This window comes from Aulonocara stuartgranti, assembly GCF_965226115.1.
Source record: "Aulonocara stuartgranti genome assembly, chromosome: 2".
NCBI classification, from domain to species: Eukaryota; Metazoa; Chordata; class Actinopteri; order Cichliformes; family Cichlidae; genus Aulonocara; species Aulonocara stuartgranti.
In genome coordinates, this window is record NC_138940.1 from 4379165 (window position 1) to 4395695 (window position 16531).

Here is a 16531-nt window from a genome sequence, read left to right on the forward strand (position 1 = left end):
ATGTGGCATATGGATCCTCTACTCAACCCAGTGAGCTACGCCACCACCCAGTCACTACTCATTCTTATTAGTGGATGACAACTTGAATATTTGAAATTCATACCGATTCCTGTCACAATATGACAAATTACTGCTTTTTCTCCTGTATTTAGGGCTTAATATGTTACACTCCACTCTAAGAGCCTCTAAGAGTAAGAGCCATTGTCACCATTTTTGGAAAATGTACAGTTTCATCCATCCATCTTACCCAACTTAGGGCTGGAACAGTTTTCATGTAGTGAGAGGTAAAGTACTCCCTAGGCAGGCGGCCTGTCTTTTGCAGGTCTAGCATAAATGGAAAGTCATCCCTTCATACTCACATACACACTTATAGCCAATTTAGAATCACCAGTTAACCTAACATGCATGTATATGCACTGTGAGAGGAAACCGGTTATTAAAATTGATAAAATTGATAAAATCACTGGAGGAGTAATAAAAATTTAAAATAGATTTTAACTGCAGTTCCACATTAAGTTAAAGTTAATGCAGCCCATTTCAAATCAATCACAATAAAATCATACTGATCAGTTTTTATTAGAGAGATGTTTGCGCTCCCATTATCTAGCTCATTTACACCAACAACTCCAGAACTCAACTCTAGAATGACCATAAAGCTGAATCAACACTTTGCTTAAACAGTTTCATCAAACATGGACAATTATAACCTTTATTAAGGTAGACTGTATTGGAGGACTGTTGTATAAGACCACTTGTAAAGTACTGTCAGATTAAATCCAAGGTGTTTTTACAGCAGCTAACTTTACAACTACTTTTATTTTTTCCACTGACCTGTATAGATCCACCTGTTGTTTCTTAGACACTAGTGTTTTGGTAACAGGTTATACTGTACTGAGAAGGCCTAAGACTAAAGTAGATAAAAATAATTCTTATTTTATATCTGAAGAGCTCAACACAATAAAGATTATCCAATCAGAACAGATTGGAAACAAATCAGAGGTTGCTTCGGTATTAAATTACTGCCAGGACAGTTTTGTGACATAAATAACATATAATCTAATTTTTTCAAGCTTTTAGTTTTTTAATAAACTAGTATCAAAAACAAAGATATCGTCTGGACAGCTTGTAACATAACTGTTAGAAGTCTTTCAGCCCTTTGTAACAATCCTGATATATATTTACCCATTATAAAATTTATAACATTGACTTCTGCAACTGATCAAGACCAATGCAAATGTTCTGTTGATATATTAGTATATCTCTAGTTATCAAAATGCCATCCCCATCATTTGGTTAGCTGATGATGTCACAGAACAACTCATTTTAATTCCCAATCAACTTAATCACATATATTTTCTAATGTAAATTTCATAAAAAGCTTTTCATAGCATAATTTGAAATCTAGTTAACTTGTTTTGTCTGACAAACAACAGAAATGTATCATTTACTACCAAAATAAAACAAAGCTTTTTATTGCAATTAAAAATCTCGAAGTCATAAATGGTATTTATGACTGCAAATTACGCAGTGCTGAGCAGTGTACCAGTCTTTCATAAATGCTGTACCAGTTAAAAGATACAACGCCCACCGTGTCCTTTCAAATAGCTTATATTATTATTTATCTTATTACTGCCATGGATACTGCTGAAGCGCATGAGAAGGGGGCTTTTATGACTGTACAGTCTTCTCACTCATAGTTCCTGTCCTATGAATCATACACATTATAAGGACAGCCATTACAAATCTGCAAATCTCTTCAACTGGGAACAATCCTAGGACACAAGTTGTCAAACAAACTATTTAATTAATAACTTCATATTTACACAATTATGCCGCTTAACAGCATACTGGGTAATTCCTCAAGGCTAAAACACTGTTTATCGTGACAAGTCCAAATGGAGTTTGTATCAAAGCTTTACAACAAAGACTTGCTATATATTGACTTTATTTAAAAACAGGGGCAAAGGTAGCATTGCAGCAAACATTTTATTTTGAATTTATTATGTACCATTTAAACACAGTTTTAAGACAGTTGAGCCCAACTGCTGATATTCAAGCCCCTGTTGATTGCCTATCAACTCAAAGCAGCTTTCTTCTCTGACCTCTGGCACAAACAAGGCTTTTTATCCAAAGAGCTTTTGCTCACTTGATATTTTCCCTTTTCCAGACCAGACTGAACTTCAAACTAGATTGTGAGAGCACTTGTTTTACTTGTGCACAGTACAGAGAGGTGTGTAGGAAAATACTCAGACTAGCCCATCTGGCACCAACAGTCAAACCAAGTTCAAAGTTATTGAAACCACTTTTCTTCCTCATTCTGATGCTAAGTTTAAACTTCAGCGGGTTGACTTGACAAAGTCTGCATGCCTGAATCCATTGAGTTGCTGCCATGTGACTTCCTAATTAGGTATTTGTGTTAATGAGCACTTTAAGAGGTATAACTAATAATTGTGAATGTGTATTATTTAGGTGCACTGTAGTTTGAAATGTATTCAAACTAAAAGGGTTTTATAGAATTAACTCCTACAAGTCATGAAGTGAAAAAATTATTTGTTATTTTATATTTATTATTTGAACCTATATGGTAGGCACAGAAATAATATTACTAACAACATACCTGGATATACTGGTAAATTCCTCTTAACTAATGCCTTATTTATGACCTAAATTGGCCAAATATTTATGAATAATTGTGAATTACAGTCTAGTTTTCATACACATGGAAGTTCTTTTACTTATGCACACTATACAGCGTATGAAGACCAACCCGTCATGCTTCTTGACATGTTGCCGGATGCCATTATGCAATCACCAAGACTTCAAAAAGCTCAGAAATAAACGTCAGCCTCTCATTTCAATGTAACGCCATTGCTGACGCAATTATTGCACATATACATATCCTCATCTGGATCAGCACAGCTTCGTATCAAATCATGTGAACCTAAGCATTGGCGAACATTCCAGCACACACAGTTAAATGAATCCGAGCAGGAAGCATCTGTGTCAGTGATGAAGCTTTCCAGAAATAAACAGAACAGAAAACGAAACCATCTACAACTCGGGAGAACACGAATTCCAGGAACACAGATTTCAAAACGGTTTCCGTATAATCCTGTATAAAAAAAACCGTCATAACCGGATGATTTTAAACTATCCTACCTACTGCGTCTCATATTCTTGATGCACAAGCAATATCACACAACTCCATAATTTATATATATTATCAAATGTACACAAAACTTTTTTTTTTTAAAAATCCATTGAGTGTTTTTTTTTATCTTGCGGTACTGATAAAAGCCAACAAACACTCAATTATTTAGGAGTTTCTTTTTCTGTCTCCGAATTAGCTTGCCGTGCCTGCGGAGGAGCCACAGATGTGATGGAACTGCTATTCGGTGCTATCCGTTAGCCACTAGCTCACAGTGACCACAAATGTAGTCGCAAACGGGTTTAAGCCCCGCTGTGCACTTTAATATTAGCCTCTACGTAAAGACACATATAGAGCAGATATATCATATCAGGTATACATGAGAAAAAAATGATATAAACACATAATAGAAATGGTCAGACAGAGTTAGCTTAGCAGGCTAGCATTAGTTAGCGTTTAAGATGCTGAGAGAACCAGAAGAAGAGCTGTTAGCAAGGAAAGCTAATCAGACGCTCCGGGGTACCTTACCAGGTCAAAACAAACAGGAAAGCGGAGCGAGATGCATTAATTTCTTGTTTCGTTTCTGAAGCCGACTTCTGGTGAGACGGTAACTTTGACGAGATCAAAGCAAATAATGTAGAAATATCGTCGGGAACATTGCAAAGACACTCGAAATTAATGTGGTTCCTGTTTTTTTGCTCAGACTGGCTCGGATGCCCGTTCGCAGGTCGTTGCTTGGAGAGACTCGCACACATACACACACACACACCCTCCAGGGACGAACCTGCCAAATACTGGCCCCGCCTCCTTTACTGTGAGCGCAGCAGGAGACAGCTGCCAAATACTGACCCCGCCTTGCAGACAGCTGTAGACTAGCAGAGACATCTTAAAACGCATCTGTGGCTGATTTCTTTATCTACTTATAACAGTAATAATCCAGTGTCAAGTATGTGTTATATATATATGTGTGTATATATATATATATATATATATATATATATATATATATATATATATATATATATATATATATATAGACGATAGGAAATAGGTGCAGCGATTTACGCACAAATGTGAATGTGTAAACGTAAAAGTAAGTACAGTATGTAAGGCAAAAACACACTTGGGCTTATTTCTCTTTAGGAGGCACCTTGCTAGCGCAAAAACATTTTATTTGTGGCAAACTATGTTGTGTTTCACTTTTTTTGTATAACCAAATGTGTTTTTACAACATTCTGCTAGTAACAAAGTGACTAAAAATAGATTTCAAATTTGGTTTTGGCTATATTACACTATTGTGCAAGACTGGTTTTTCCCCTGAGTTGTGTGGCTTTTTTATACTTGAATGGCTTCACAAACAGTAGAAAATGTAAAAAATGCTCTGGTACAAGGAATGGACTGAAAATTAAAGAAAAAGCAGCCAATGTCTAAAGAAAGATTGTGAAATAATTTCAGAAAGCCTGGAGAACTGCTGCTCACTTTAAAATATTACATGGAAGTCTGGCTCCTTGGAAGCAAAAGAAAGGAGTGGCAAGAGACTTTTGCACAGTGCTGTAAGTTCAGTCTAATAATCTCTTTTTTATATTTTAGAAATAATAAAGTACTATTGCTATTGTATGCTTAATAATGCAAAGATTCTTTTATTATTACTTGCATGTTAGATATGTGTTTGTTTTGTTTGTTTTTTCTCTTCCAGTGTTTTTGTACATTGCTTCTTACAAATAAAACTAATGAATAAATGTATAAACTAAAACCTTTAACTACATATACTTTAATAAGCACCCCTTTTTTCATATGCTGGCAGCATAATAAACCTGAGCCTTTACAACAAAGTCCACCCCATAAACTATATGTGTAACAATTGTAACCTTAAGGTCCACAAGTGTGCTTTTTTTCTCTCGAGCTTTTATCTTCAATTTGCTGCCTTTCATGGCAGATAGAGTTTGTGCAGTTACATAAAGATAGTTGCAAGTTAATTAATCATTAAATGAATAGTTTATGTGCCTAAAAATAAAACACTGAAGTAATAGAGATAACATATGCTGTTATGAAAACGTAACCACTTTTAGAGATTTGTTAAAGTGAATAAAAGAGCATTACACGTATTTGATATCCAGCCTGCCTATACTGCACATAGTGACATGATAAATAAATGTACTATATTAGTTATGCATTATATTACTTAACATAAATGTATTTTATGTATAAATACAGTGGAGCAAAGTCACTTTCAGGATATTAAATGTGACTGAATGGGTATTTACCGCCACCTGGTGGAATAAGTTGTAAGAAAAAAAGGTTTCTTTGCTGTTTCAGTTGAACTACGATTCAATAATTCAATTAAATGAATTAAATACAAACACAAGCTGACACAAGCTCTATAGACACTCTATAGACACTTTATTGCTGTGTTTATTGTTTAACAATCTAAGGAAGGTCTAACAGTGAGCTTGGCGGGCTTCAAACACACACCCTCCAAGAATCTGTTACCAAAACAAGATTTAAATAGCAAAAAACAGCTATAATGCAGTAATACAACATACATGATGCTATAAAGTCTTAAGATGAATTTATTCTTTATTCTCAGTAACGTATAGGCTATATGTTTCCACTTCCAAAATGCTTCTTTACGAATGTATGTGTGTGTGTGTGTATACATATATATATATATATGTATATATATATATATATATATATATATATATATATATATATATATATATATATATATATATATATATATATAATGTGCAAAAGGAATAATAATAATAATAGGAATAATAATATTCAAAAGGAAGAATGAAAGAATTGGTTAGGAGATACTGAAGTCATCCATATAGGACTATAGGAAAAAGAAAACCAATGAAAAAAAACCCATAATGGCCATACAGCTTAAATTGTTGTGAGTGTTGTCTTCTGTGTGGGCAGTAATTGTAATTCAGACTCTTGGAAGATTCAGCCAAATCGTCCCTAGCAAAGCATTACTTTTCCAATGCCTTTCTAACATCAAAATAACACAAACTCCATCATAAATGACAATTCTGATAACAGCCAACATTTCCTCCATCAATATATATATATATATATATATATATATATATATATATATATATATATAAATCATACAACAAAAAGAAGACATACAAAAGAAACTTTTTTCTATGTAACCAAATCTTGCTATAGATCATTCTTTTGTGCCACTGAGCTTCCTTATTGTCCATAAACTAATAAAAAACACACCAGTAAGCCAGACTATTTCACTGGGCAGAGTTTGAAACTATTGATAATGTCACTGTAATTTCCTTTTGCTTTACTGTTGTAGGTGCAGTAAAGCCCAGAGCACATTTTACTTCTGTCTGACAAATATTTCCTAAAATTATTCTAATTATTATTATTTTATATTTTCAGCAGGCGTTAAAGATGCTGTCTACTGGTGCTATCGCAGGCCTGCCTCATCTTTTTAAGGATGCCACGATATGTAGGTCAGTTAAAAAAATATTTCAACCAGTGTGAAAATATGGAAACATATAGTCATTCGTCATAAACAGCTAGGATTCTTATATTCTTAGTGTACTTACTAATGACCTATTTGGACAATTTCCAATAAACAGACTGTAGCAGTGATGGCACAGATGACCTGTTTGATTTTTTTATATTTATTGAATGTGCACTCTGCAGGTTAAGTATGAGAACAGTTTGCAAAAAAAATTGATTCAGTTGTCCCTCTGAAGATGAATTTTTATTAAGATGGAAACAGTTAAAACACTCACAGATGCGTACACACACACACACACACACACACACACACACACACACACACACACACACACACACACACACACTGACTGTCGGACCTCCATAATCTGTCTGAATAAAAACAACTTCTGTATAAAATATAATCACACACTGACTGACTCTCCTCTACAGATACAGAGAATCTAATTTATGGAGAACCTTTATCCCATTATTTCAACTGCGCCCTTGTAGCCAAACCTTATACGCTGATTATATAAATATACCTGTCATACTGAATAGGATACGGAAAAGTGGAAACTGCAATGATTAAACACCAATACACTGTATTTTTAAGAGAAATATTTGCCTTTCCTCAGAATTTCTTTTTCTTGCACATTTTTCACCAAAGCCAAAACAAAACAGAAGCCCCTTTGAATAACAACCATACAACTGTTTGAACACAGATGGCGTTGTCCACAATTTGACAAATATAACTACAGTGGCAAAGACTGGAGTGGTGAGTGACTGTAACTACACTGATGGCCAACTAAAGCGAGCCCACCAGCCTATGTACAAATTGTAGATATCTCTTGATGCGCTTGACAGATCTCAGGCAGAAGAAGTAGAAGTACAGCTTCAATGCAGATTACATCTTGTACTTCACAAATGTAGTCCTGGTGGAGTTGGTGTCCTTTGTTTGTCTCACACGATCCTTGTGTTGAGAGCGACGGTGTTATGCTTCATACACCCTGTGGAAAACAAACATATATCTCTTACGAGATTTGCTCCTTTGGTTGCAAACAATGTAGGTTTTTTTTCAGCCTCCTAAAAAAGGTGTCTCTGTTTGAGTAGCGATCAAATGTTTACATGTAGTACGAACATGACTTTAATGCTTCTGTAACCAACAGTGTCCCTTAGAAATGCTGTTTTTGAAAAAATACGTCCAGAGGACTTTTGTCTAAGACCTGACTCTGACCTCTGAAGTTAAAAAGACTAGTTTTAACAAAACAAATCAATAAAGCATCACATCTTTATTGATAGCCACTGGATATGGTTTCAGCCCGGAGTCAGGGATAAAACTTGAAAAACTTTATGTGCATATGTTTATGAGTGGTTTATGCATTGCTTCTTAATGAAATGACAAAGAAGATATAACATGGTAATAATAATGGTGATAATGCTTTATTAGGTACGCCTGTTTAGGTGATTGTTAATGCATATCTAATAATATCTAATCAGCCAATCACATGGCAGCAATTCACTGAATTTAGGCATGTAGACATGTCCAAAATAACCTTATAATGCTCAAACTGAGCATTAAAATGGGGAAGATGATTGTTAGTGCTGGTGCGGGCTGGTTTAACTAGCTCAGAAACTGCTGATCTACTGGGATTTTCCCACAAAACCATCTCAGGGTCTGTAGAGGCTAATCCAAAGGGAAACATTCAGTAACAGTTCTCTAGGAAATACTGGCTTGTCAGAAAAGAATAGCCTGACTGCTTTTAGATGATAGCAATGCAGAAGTAAGTCAAATAACCATTAGTTACATCAAATGTTGTTTGTGAAGTTTTGTAAACATTTGACAATATATATAAGTTATGGAGCTGTGCGATATTGTAAATACATGAAATGTTCTTCAGATTCTTACTTTTATTTACTTTAACAAATCTCTAAAAGGGGTTAAGTTTCCATAACAGCATATGTTATCTCTGTTACGTCAGTGTTTTATGTTTAGGTATATAAACTGGTACATTTATGTAACTGCACAAACTCTATCTCCCATGAAAGGCAGCAAATTGGACATAGAAGCTAAAAAAAGTACACTTGTGGACCTTAACTGTAACACCGATAGTTTATGGGTTTGACTAAGCTAACTCTGTCTGACTTACGTATTTATATAATTTTTTCTCATGTGAACCTGATAGATGACCACTAGATGTCAGTAGAATGCAGATCACGCTCAACTTAATTCTGTTTTGTTACGCCTACCAATGCAAGAGTAAAATCCTTGCTATGGTGGCCTCCATAGGACAAACAATTCTAGCTGCTGTTTATCTGTAGTGAGTGTAGGCTGTCATTCTGCTTTCACCTCAGCTGACAACATGGATCTAACATTTTTGGACTGGGACTCTTAGCGACACTTTGTCTCTGATAAACAGAAGGAAATGTGATTTTCAGGGCACTCGAGCCTAACATTAGCTGGCATAATGTTAGCTTATACCCAGCTGCTGTTGTTTTTTTTATTCAGGTTGTTATCATCTGTCCAGGGATGGGAAGGTCACGTGTCTACTCTGCTACCATAAGTAAATGTGACAGTATTTGGAATAAATAAATGTGTTCATGCACGGTTTCGTTCAGATACAGGAAGAGGATGACATTTTATCTAGTCTTATTTATTTATTTATCTAGGCCACGTGTTTGTTCTGTGTACTATGAATTAATTGATTCTAAGTTTGTAAAATGTTTAGATGTTTCGGTTTGTGAAAATCAATTTGCTGAAATATATAATTACACATTAAATAACCTAACAACACGACTGACTGTACTTTTAACTAACATCACCTGATTTTTATTTATTTATTTATTTTGGTGTTAGGCTATTACCTGTGCTTGTCCTTCCAGATGCGGAACCATTTGACCAGGTTCTTAGTGCTCTGAAGTTTGGGATGAAGACAGTACTCCTGCCCCTTGAACCGAGACACATTCTCCATTGTCACACTGAGAACAGGAGCCGAGAAGAAGCAAAGGTTAAATACTGATTTTAAAAAACACAAAATATGACATGTAGGTTTTCCAGTCTGTATCAAGTACACATGTACTCTTGAACACTCTTATTTATTCCTATAAAAATTAAAAAAGATTTTTAAAATGTGCAAAAAGTTATTTTTGCACATGTGGCTGCCAGCTATTCAGTAAGATCGCTTTTAACATTTCAATGACTACATCACTTATGAAAAAAATAATATAGTGGCCCTAAAGGCCAAGCACTTACCGGAATCTGACTGCTATCATATCATGACAACAAAAATGGCTAGTGAGTAAAATAAGAACATTTCACAATGAAAGTTTTCAGTTTGACTTGGAGGGTTAAGTTCAGCTTAAGAACTCAAGGCACAACTTCATTGGAGTAAAAACACTGTTGTGAGCAAGTCAAACCATCTGAAAGCCAGTCTGAGTCTGCTGAATAGAGACTGGTTAAGGAGTAAGACATCTGACATGTTTTTGCCCCAAATTTTAGTGGCTATTCTAAGCTGCCTCCAATAACATTTCCACAGCTGAATGCCCTCCGAATTCAAAAGATCCGCTTGCACAGCTTTGCCAGCTTTTTTGGCAATGAAGCAATATTATGGAGCTGCCACTTAAAAATGTGACATCTAAGCTCATTGACTCAGTTCATCTGTCTGTTATGCTCTGCTTTTGGCAACGACAGAGACAGACTGCCTGTATGTGGCGTATTCAGATGAAAGAAGCGAGCGTGGTAAATATAAAAAAACAAAAGACCCACCATGCTAGGGGGCCTCACTATCCAGTGACACACTCAAAGGCTCAGCAAACCATGAATGCTAAATGACTTGACTGCAAAGGAACTTGACTTTTGATTCGAAGGCTGTATTCAGTGGTTATAAAGATTAGATTAAAGAGTTTTGCCTCTATTTTCCTGCCCATTTGGTTGTCCCTTTGTTTCACAATTGATGCCTTAGTTAGATAGCTCTGTGTTCTTTCTTTTGGAAGAACTGAGTTCTGAGTGTGTTTGATGGATAGAACATGAAACTTCCTGTGTATATTGCATTTAACCTAATTACCGTGATCGTTTGAGCTTTGGTTCCGACTCATTATCATTCACCTAGGTAGCTGAAGCACAGCCACTGACTGAAAACTTCCGTGAGTTATAAGGACATTAGAAAAAGGAAGGTGAAGATGAATGAAGTCCAGGGAAAAGACAGAAAATTGAGAGGACAGGTAGGAATAGGGAGATGGTATATGGGGCTCCTAGGTTGTGCATGTTTGTGGTTAGGAGTGGCTGCTGAGAATGCCAAACTAAGCGCTGTAAGCCAAACGACCAAAGTGGGGACTCTCTTGCTCATTTCTCTCCCACTCTCTTTCTTTCTGTTGCTTTCCGGAGCCTGCTGAGACTCATTTTTCACCAGGCACTAACGGCTGGTGGGCCCCATCTCATGCTAATAGAGCAACCTTGAATGATGACTGTGTGGCGCGTAACACCCTCACAGAAAAACAGACCTGTGAGGTGATGCAGACCAAATACAATATAATGCTTCTGACAGGTTTGTTCTTTTGGAATGCACACACAATTTATTTCTTGACTGACTTGATGTGTGACTATACATCATCCCTCCGCTTTGCAGCTGTATTCCTCCGCCAGCCAGTTACGTTGCAGTTCATGTATAAAATATGTAAGGTAGGAGTCATGAATTCAAATAGCCCTTTTCAGCCTTTATCATGAGTGATGACTTTTACAGAGTGTTAAATTTATTAGTATTTACAGTGTAAATTCTTGAGTTAAGCCCCAAAATGTTTTTTGTGAGGTTAGAGTGACCATAACCTCTGACCCTCAAAATGTAATCAGCTAAGCTAACATTTGGCTCAATTTTTAAGAAATTCCCTTAAGGCGTTCAAGAGCACATCACATTCATAAAAATATAACGTTCGGATAGATGGAGACAACATCTAACAGCTATTTTGTAACTATTCAGCACTTGAAAGGTGAAATTTTCAAATGAAATTTGAAACACTGATTAACACACTAAAATTTTCAAATATTATAATTTCTTTGCTGTACTCAACAACAACCGATTACCATAAAGTACTCATTTCGGAAGGGCATCTGTAATAAGATGAATGATTTTAATAGTATAAATGTACTTGGAGCTTAAATAAATTATTAATGATAAAACAAAAACAGAACAACAGCAAACTTAAAACTTAATAATCAATTTTACTTAATTAAAATTGCTATAAAAGCAGCAAATTGTGAGATAAGAGGACCTAGTTTTCTGTTTAAAATCAATTGATATGATAAACTGACTTAAATGGTTGGATATTATCTCAAACCTTTTGTAAAAAGTAGAATACACTTTGAGCATAAAAATCTGTCCACACATCACACAGCCTGTGTCCTCTGTGTTATATTGTAATGTGGCAGCAGGTGGCAGCAGAGATTGTGCATTGAACACCAAGCAGAGTCCCAGGAGGCTGACATAACATCCCCATCTGCTGTGCCTTCATTTAGCTTTGAAGCAAAAACTTAAAAAAAATGAAACGCACACAGCGTTTTATAGTTTTTTATTGGCTTGTGTGGGGCTTCATTCACATCAACTGAAATCATGTAGTACAGACTGTACGCATAATATGAATGTATTTATAAATTTCAGGTGAGAGTGTCTGTCTTAAAGCGCTACAGGTTACTTCTTTTGAAATATAATTCATAGGAGAAGAATCAGTTCATGGTGCATTCCTCAGTAGCTCAAAATGAGCATATTAGCTGTATGTGTGCTTGAACTTTGACCTGAAAGGTTAAATGTCTGATGGCAGAGAGAGGCAGAAAGATCAAGCACTGATCTGTGATTTAGCCCATTTTTTATTGTTTAAGTACAAATAGTCTTTTGAACACAGAAGCATTACATTATTCTTACATTAACTAGACTTTAATAGATTAATAGATAGATTAATGGACTGCATCATTATGTGATGCTTACATCTCACACTGCCCATGATGTCTGAATTTACAAATAAAAGTCTGGAAATGTTCATGCTTGAGTAATTGAACATTGTGGAATGTCCTGGAAATCGCTGCTTTCTTCATCCCCTCCTTTTCAGGTAATAAATCATCCCCACCTCCTGTCTACAGGGAGTAATTAAATTATCAGTTTATCGCGCTGCAAATCTTTCAGAGTGTTTTAGGCACCAACGAAAGGGTGTTCTCAAAATGTGAGCGCGGCAGCTGAATATGTTTACAGTATGTTGGAGTATCATTATGCTTCAGGAACGGCTTTAAATATGCTGGTAATCTGCTAATTGTATGATTTGTATTCAAAGCATGTGCAGAGTACACGCTGGAAGAAAAAGGGGATGAATAACCAGAGGAAAGGGGGAAAAACAGGGAACACAGGTAAGCAGGTAGGAAAATGTCAAGGGATTAAGCAAAAAGAAGAATGTAAAGTAGGAATAAGAACTGAGGAAAAAAGCAGAGAGAGAAACGAGAAAATGCAGAAATGACATATGGAGAGTGACACACTGAAAGAGAATCAGAGTCTGACTCACAATATCATCTTCTCCTGGCAGAACGGGTGTTTGGGTTTGATCTCCAGCTTCTGTACATCCTTGTATCGGATCTTGGGCCCTTTTCTGGTGCACCTGCACTTGTAAGCTGTTGAGAAATATAATGCACACATTACACTGCTAAGACACAAATCTAATAAACTTGTCATGCAAGCTCAATTACTTCCAGTCAGACTGACAGGTATTTAACTGACAGGGAAGTTAATTCTTTGCGATCTGACGGCAAACTGGCGTGGAATCACAACGAAGTATTCCCGCTTTATCTTTGAATTATAATTCAAAGGACAAGTGGGTGTTATCTGTTTCTATATTTATATCTGGCAACACACAGCTGAAATTCCATGCTTTTACTTAAGTCACAGTCAAAGGCACATTAAAATAGAAATATAATTTGGCATGCAGTTAGACCCCTTTTTATATTAAGCATGACTAAAATGGAAACATCTGTGTAGAGAGGAAATTGGCTTGAATTCCACACTGTACGAGTTTTATGCTATTGCTGATTGTTCACTGCACATCAGCAAAATTAAACATGCTGCATTTATCCCGTTAAGCTCAGACGATGCATGGGTTCCTAAAGGTCTTACTGCCTTGCACGAAGAACTTGAGACTTCAGCTATCCTGTATTTATCTCACTATCATGTTGCTTCTCTATCAGACACTAATTTTATAAAATTCCTGCACTACAAGCACTAAGGGAGAGTCTATGCACCTCTTTAATTAAAGCTACATGTCATCTTACTTCTGAAGCATACATATATATTTAATAATGTCTGTCCATCATCTTCTGATCAACTTAAAATGATGCCTGTTCAGGGCAAGTTTTCTAGCTGTAGTAGTGAATATATTACACAGAGGAAATTAGTTTTGCTGGGCTGTATATTTGTGATGGGAGGTGATGACCTGGATAGTCCAAGGTTTCCCTCATCCATCATCTGCTATCTGTCCAGACCGCCAGGCACTAAATCTGTCACAAGCCCCCACAGTGGAGCGCGACTGAGCACCAACATATCAGACAACAAAGGCCAATAAAAATGGGCAAACACTGGTGTTACTATATTGTCAAAGGCAAACAGCTTCACCACTTTACACACTGAACTGAAAGAGATGCCCGTTAAACCTGTTCTCAAATGATGTATATGTTTACTTTCATATCTATATGGTGGGAAAGACGTTATACAAAAAGTCAGACAAAGTTTTCCCATAAAGTTTGACAGCTGCAGACACGAAAGGAGAATGAAACTATGATACAGAAAGAAAAATGCATTTTAAATAATTATGTAAAAACTAAAATTGGAATATTTTACTGTTAATTTAGTTACATAAGGGTGGCTTCGCTTGTCTTGCCAGACGCTGTATGTCCCAGAGGGCTGTTCAGGGTGCAAGGACGCTTGCCAACATAAGGCTCATCATAACAGCAGATTTCTTACACCAGAGTGGTATTCATTATTACAGTTCAGCTCCAAGATCTCAGTGTTTATGGATACTAGGAAACAAACAAAGTGCCTAATTGAGTGCACACTACTGCTAACACACTGTTTATGCCGACCTAAATTCATTTTTGGAGCACAGGCATGCAAGCAAACGCACCACCGAGTCCCTTCAGCAAAGTTGACTTCAGCTGTTGACTCTGGTTTCAAACAAACTCTGCACAGCATGAGTTGATTCCTCAATCTTTCCTTTCACGAACACAACACAACACACCAGGCGTTTGCTTTCACCTCCCACCTATTTTCCACCTACCGATAATTGTTCAGTTATCACAGCTTAAGCGCCGCACAGCCCATTTTGAAAAAAGTCCAAACTTTAACTAAGATAAACAGGAAAAAAGTGTTTACCTTCTGCGCTCAGGCAGCATAAGGCCACCACTAACAAAAGCAGCACCGTCGTGCACCCACGCATGTCTTCACAAGTCCAAAAAGATTTTTTTAAAAAAAAGAAGTTCCTCAAAACCCGAGCCTTGCAAAGCAGTAAATACTGAAATATCAACAAAAAGTCTTTCGATATGTAGATAGCATCCACTACTGGGAGGCAGACGTGAAGAGCAATGGGGATTTCAGCTTTTTGGGGTCCCTTTGGAGCACTGATTGTGCAACTCCGTCTGTGCGTCCCGAGCGCTTGGATGAATCTCCAATCACTCGTTTAGGTCTCTCTCTCCCCGTCGCTTGCTGTGGAGAGGCAGGCAGCAGCTCTTTTAAAAGCTGCCCGCTATCCCATTCTCATTAATATGCACGACCAGACAGCGAATCAAACACTTGTTGTGTCCTGCGAGGGAGAAGTGGAGAACGTGGAAAGGGAGGGAGGGCAGAAAAAAAAACAAAAGTGCACGTATTGTTCACCAAAATCTGGAAGGATGACGTCTGCTGGTCTGTTCGTCTCTTGTCCTGATTTCAGGCTGACAGACAGAAAACTTGGTGGAATGAAGAAAAACGCCACAATGACAGCAACAACAGAGCCAAGACAAAGGAAAAGTTCCTCCTCGCTGACAGGACAGTGAAATTGAAGGCTGACGTGTACGAAAATACGTTACCCAACACACATTGTGGGTCAGTGAAGGCAACATTTAAGGATCAGAGACTTAAATTGAAGAAAAAAAAAATCCGTGTTGTTGGCTAAAAACTGACCGGTAAAAATCACATGTTTAAGAATATATATGCTCAAGAGATTCAATTCATTTGCTGATAGAAGACTGTGAATTTTTTTAAGCATACACGCACATTGAAATCGTGGAGTATATTATTTTTCTCATTATTTTTTCCTCAATCAGATATAACCTATAACATAATAAATATTGATCAGTTTAGAGAAAACATTAAAAAAGCTGGATTTCCCTCGCCTGACGTCAGCATCTAGAAAGAAAACTGGACTGATTCGTTTCAAAAGCCATTGTCACGAAAACGTAATGAAAGTCTTACAACCTCATGTCTGATCACATTTGTCACTTTCTAAAAGTCAAATTATTTTCTGTCCTTCTTGCGTTTTTTTGGATGTCACTCAGTGAAATTCAAAGCTGATATTGTTTCTGTGAATGCTTTTTGGGCTTATTCTGTTCCCTGCATATGAATAAATGCACTCATTGTATCTGGGGATGCCATCAGGCTGAACCTTTGGCCTGTAAGAGATAGCCCTGAGAAGAAGGTCTGACCCCTCCCACCTGGAACACTCTAACCACAGGATTAAACCACATTCATCACCATCCAGCGTAATAAGATTTGTGTGTGTGTGCGTGTTTCCCATACTCACTTCCCACTTGTGCTCACCTCTTTGCCCCTTGCACTGATGCAATCAGATTCTGTCATAACTCAAACCAGCAGCCATGAACTGTCTGTCCGCACGATGTACCTGTGTGCG

General features: G+C 36.8%; 2 protein-coding genes across 8 annotated transcripts in view; both read right to left on the reverse strand.

Moving 5' to 3' along the window:
- Positions 1-3962, reverse strand: part of fam13b (family with sequence similarity 13 member B) — a 63448-nt gene extending 59486 nt beyond the window's left edge. For 5 of the 7 annotated variants that reach the window (XM_082556765.1, XM_082556764.1, XM_082556763.1 and 2 more), the window contains exon 1: positions 3677-3961. The gene's annotated coding sequence lies outside the window, so the exon portion shown is untranslated. Of the gene's footprint in view, positions 1-3676 lie in introns of all 7 variants that reach the window. The other 2 variants (XM_082556762.1, XM_082556767.1) reach the window with 2 other exon arrangements.
- A 1565-nt stretch (positions 3963-5527) lies between these two features.
- cxcl14 (chemokine (C-X-C motif) ligand 14) lies at positions 5528-15645 on the reverse strand. Its single transcript, XM_082502076.1, has 4 exons — positions 15019-15645; positions 13163-13268; positions 9488-9601; positions 5528-7632 (listed from the first exon to the last, which is right to left on the reverse strand). The coding sequence occupies exons 1-4, from the start codon at positions 15080-15082 to the stop codon at positions 7617-7619; spliced, it is 300 nt and encodes a 99-aa protein (XP_082358202.1). The 5' UTR covers positions 15083-15645; the 3' UTR covers positions 5528-7616.
- Positions 15646-16531: the final 886 nt, after the last annotated feature.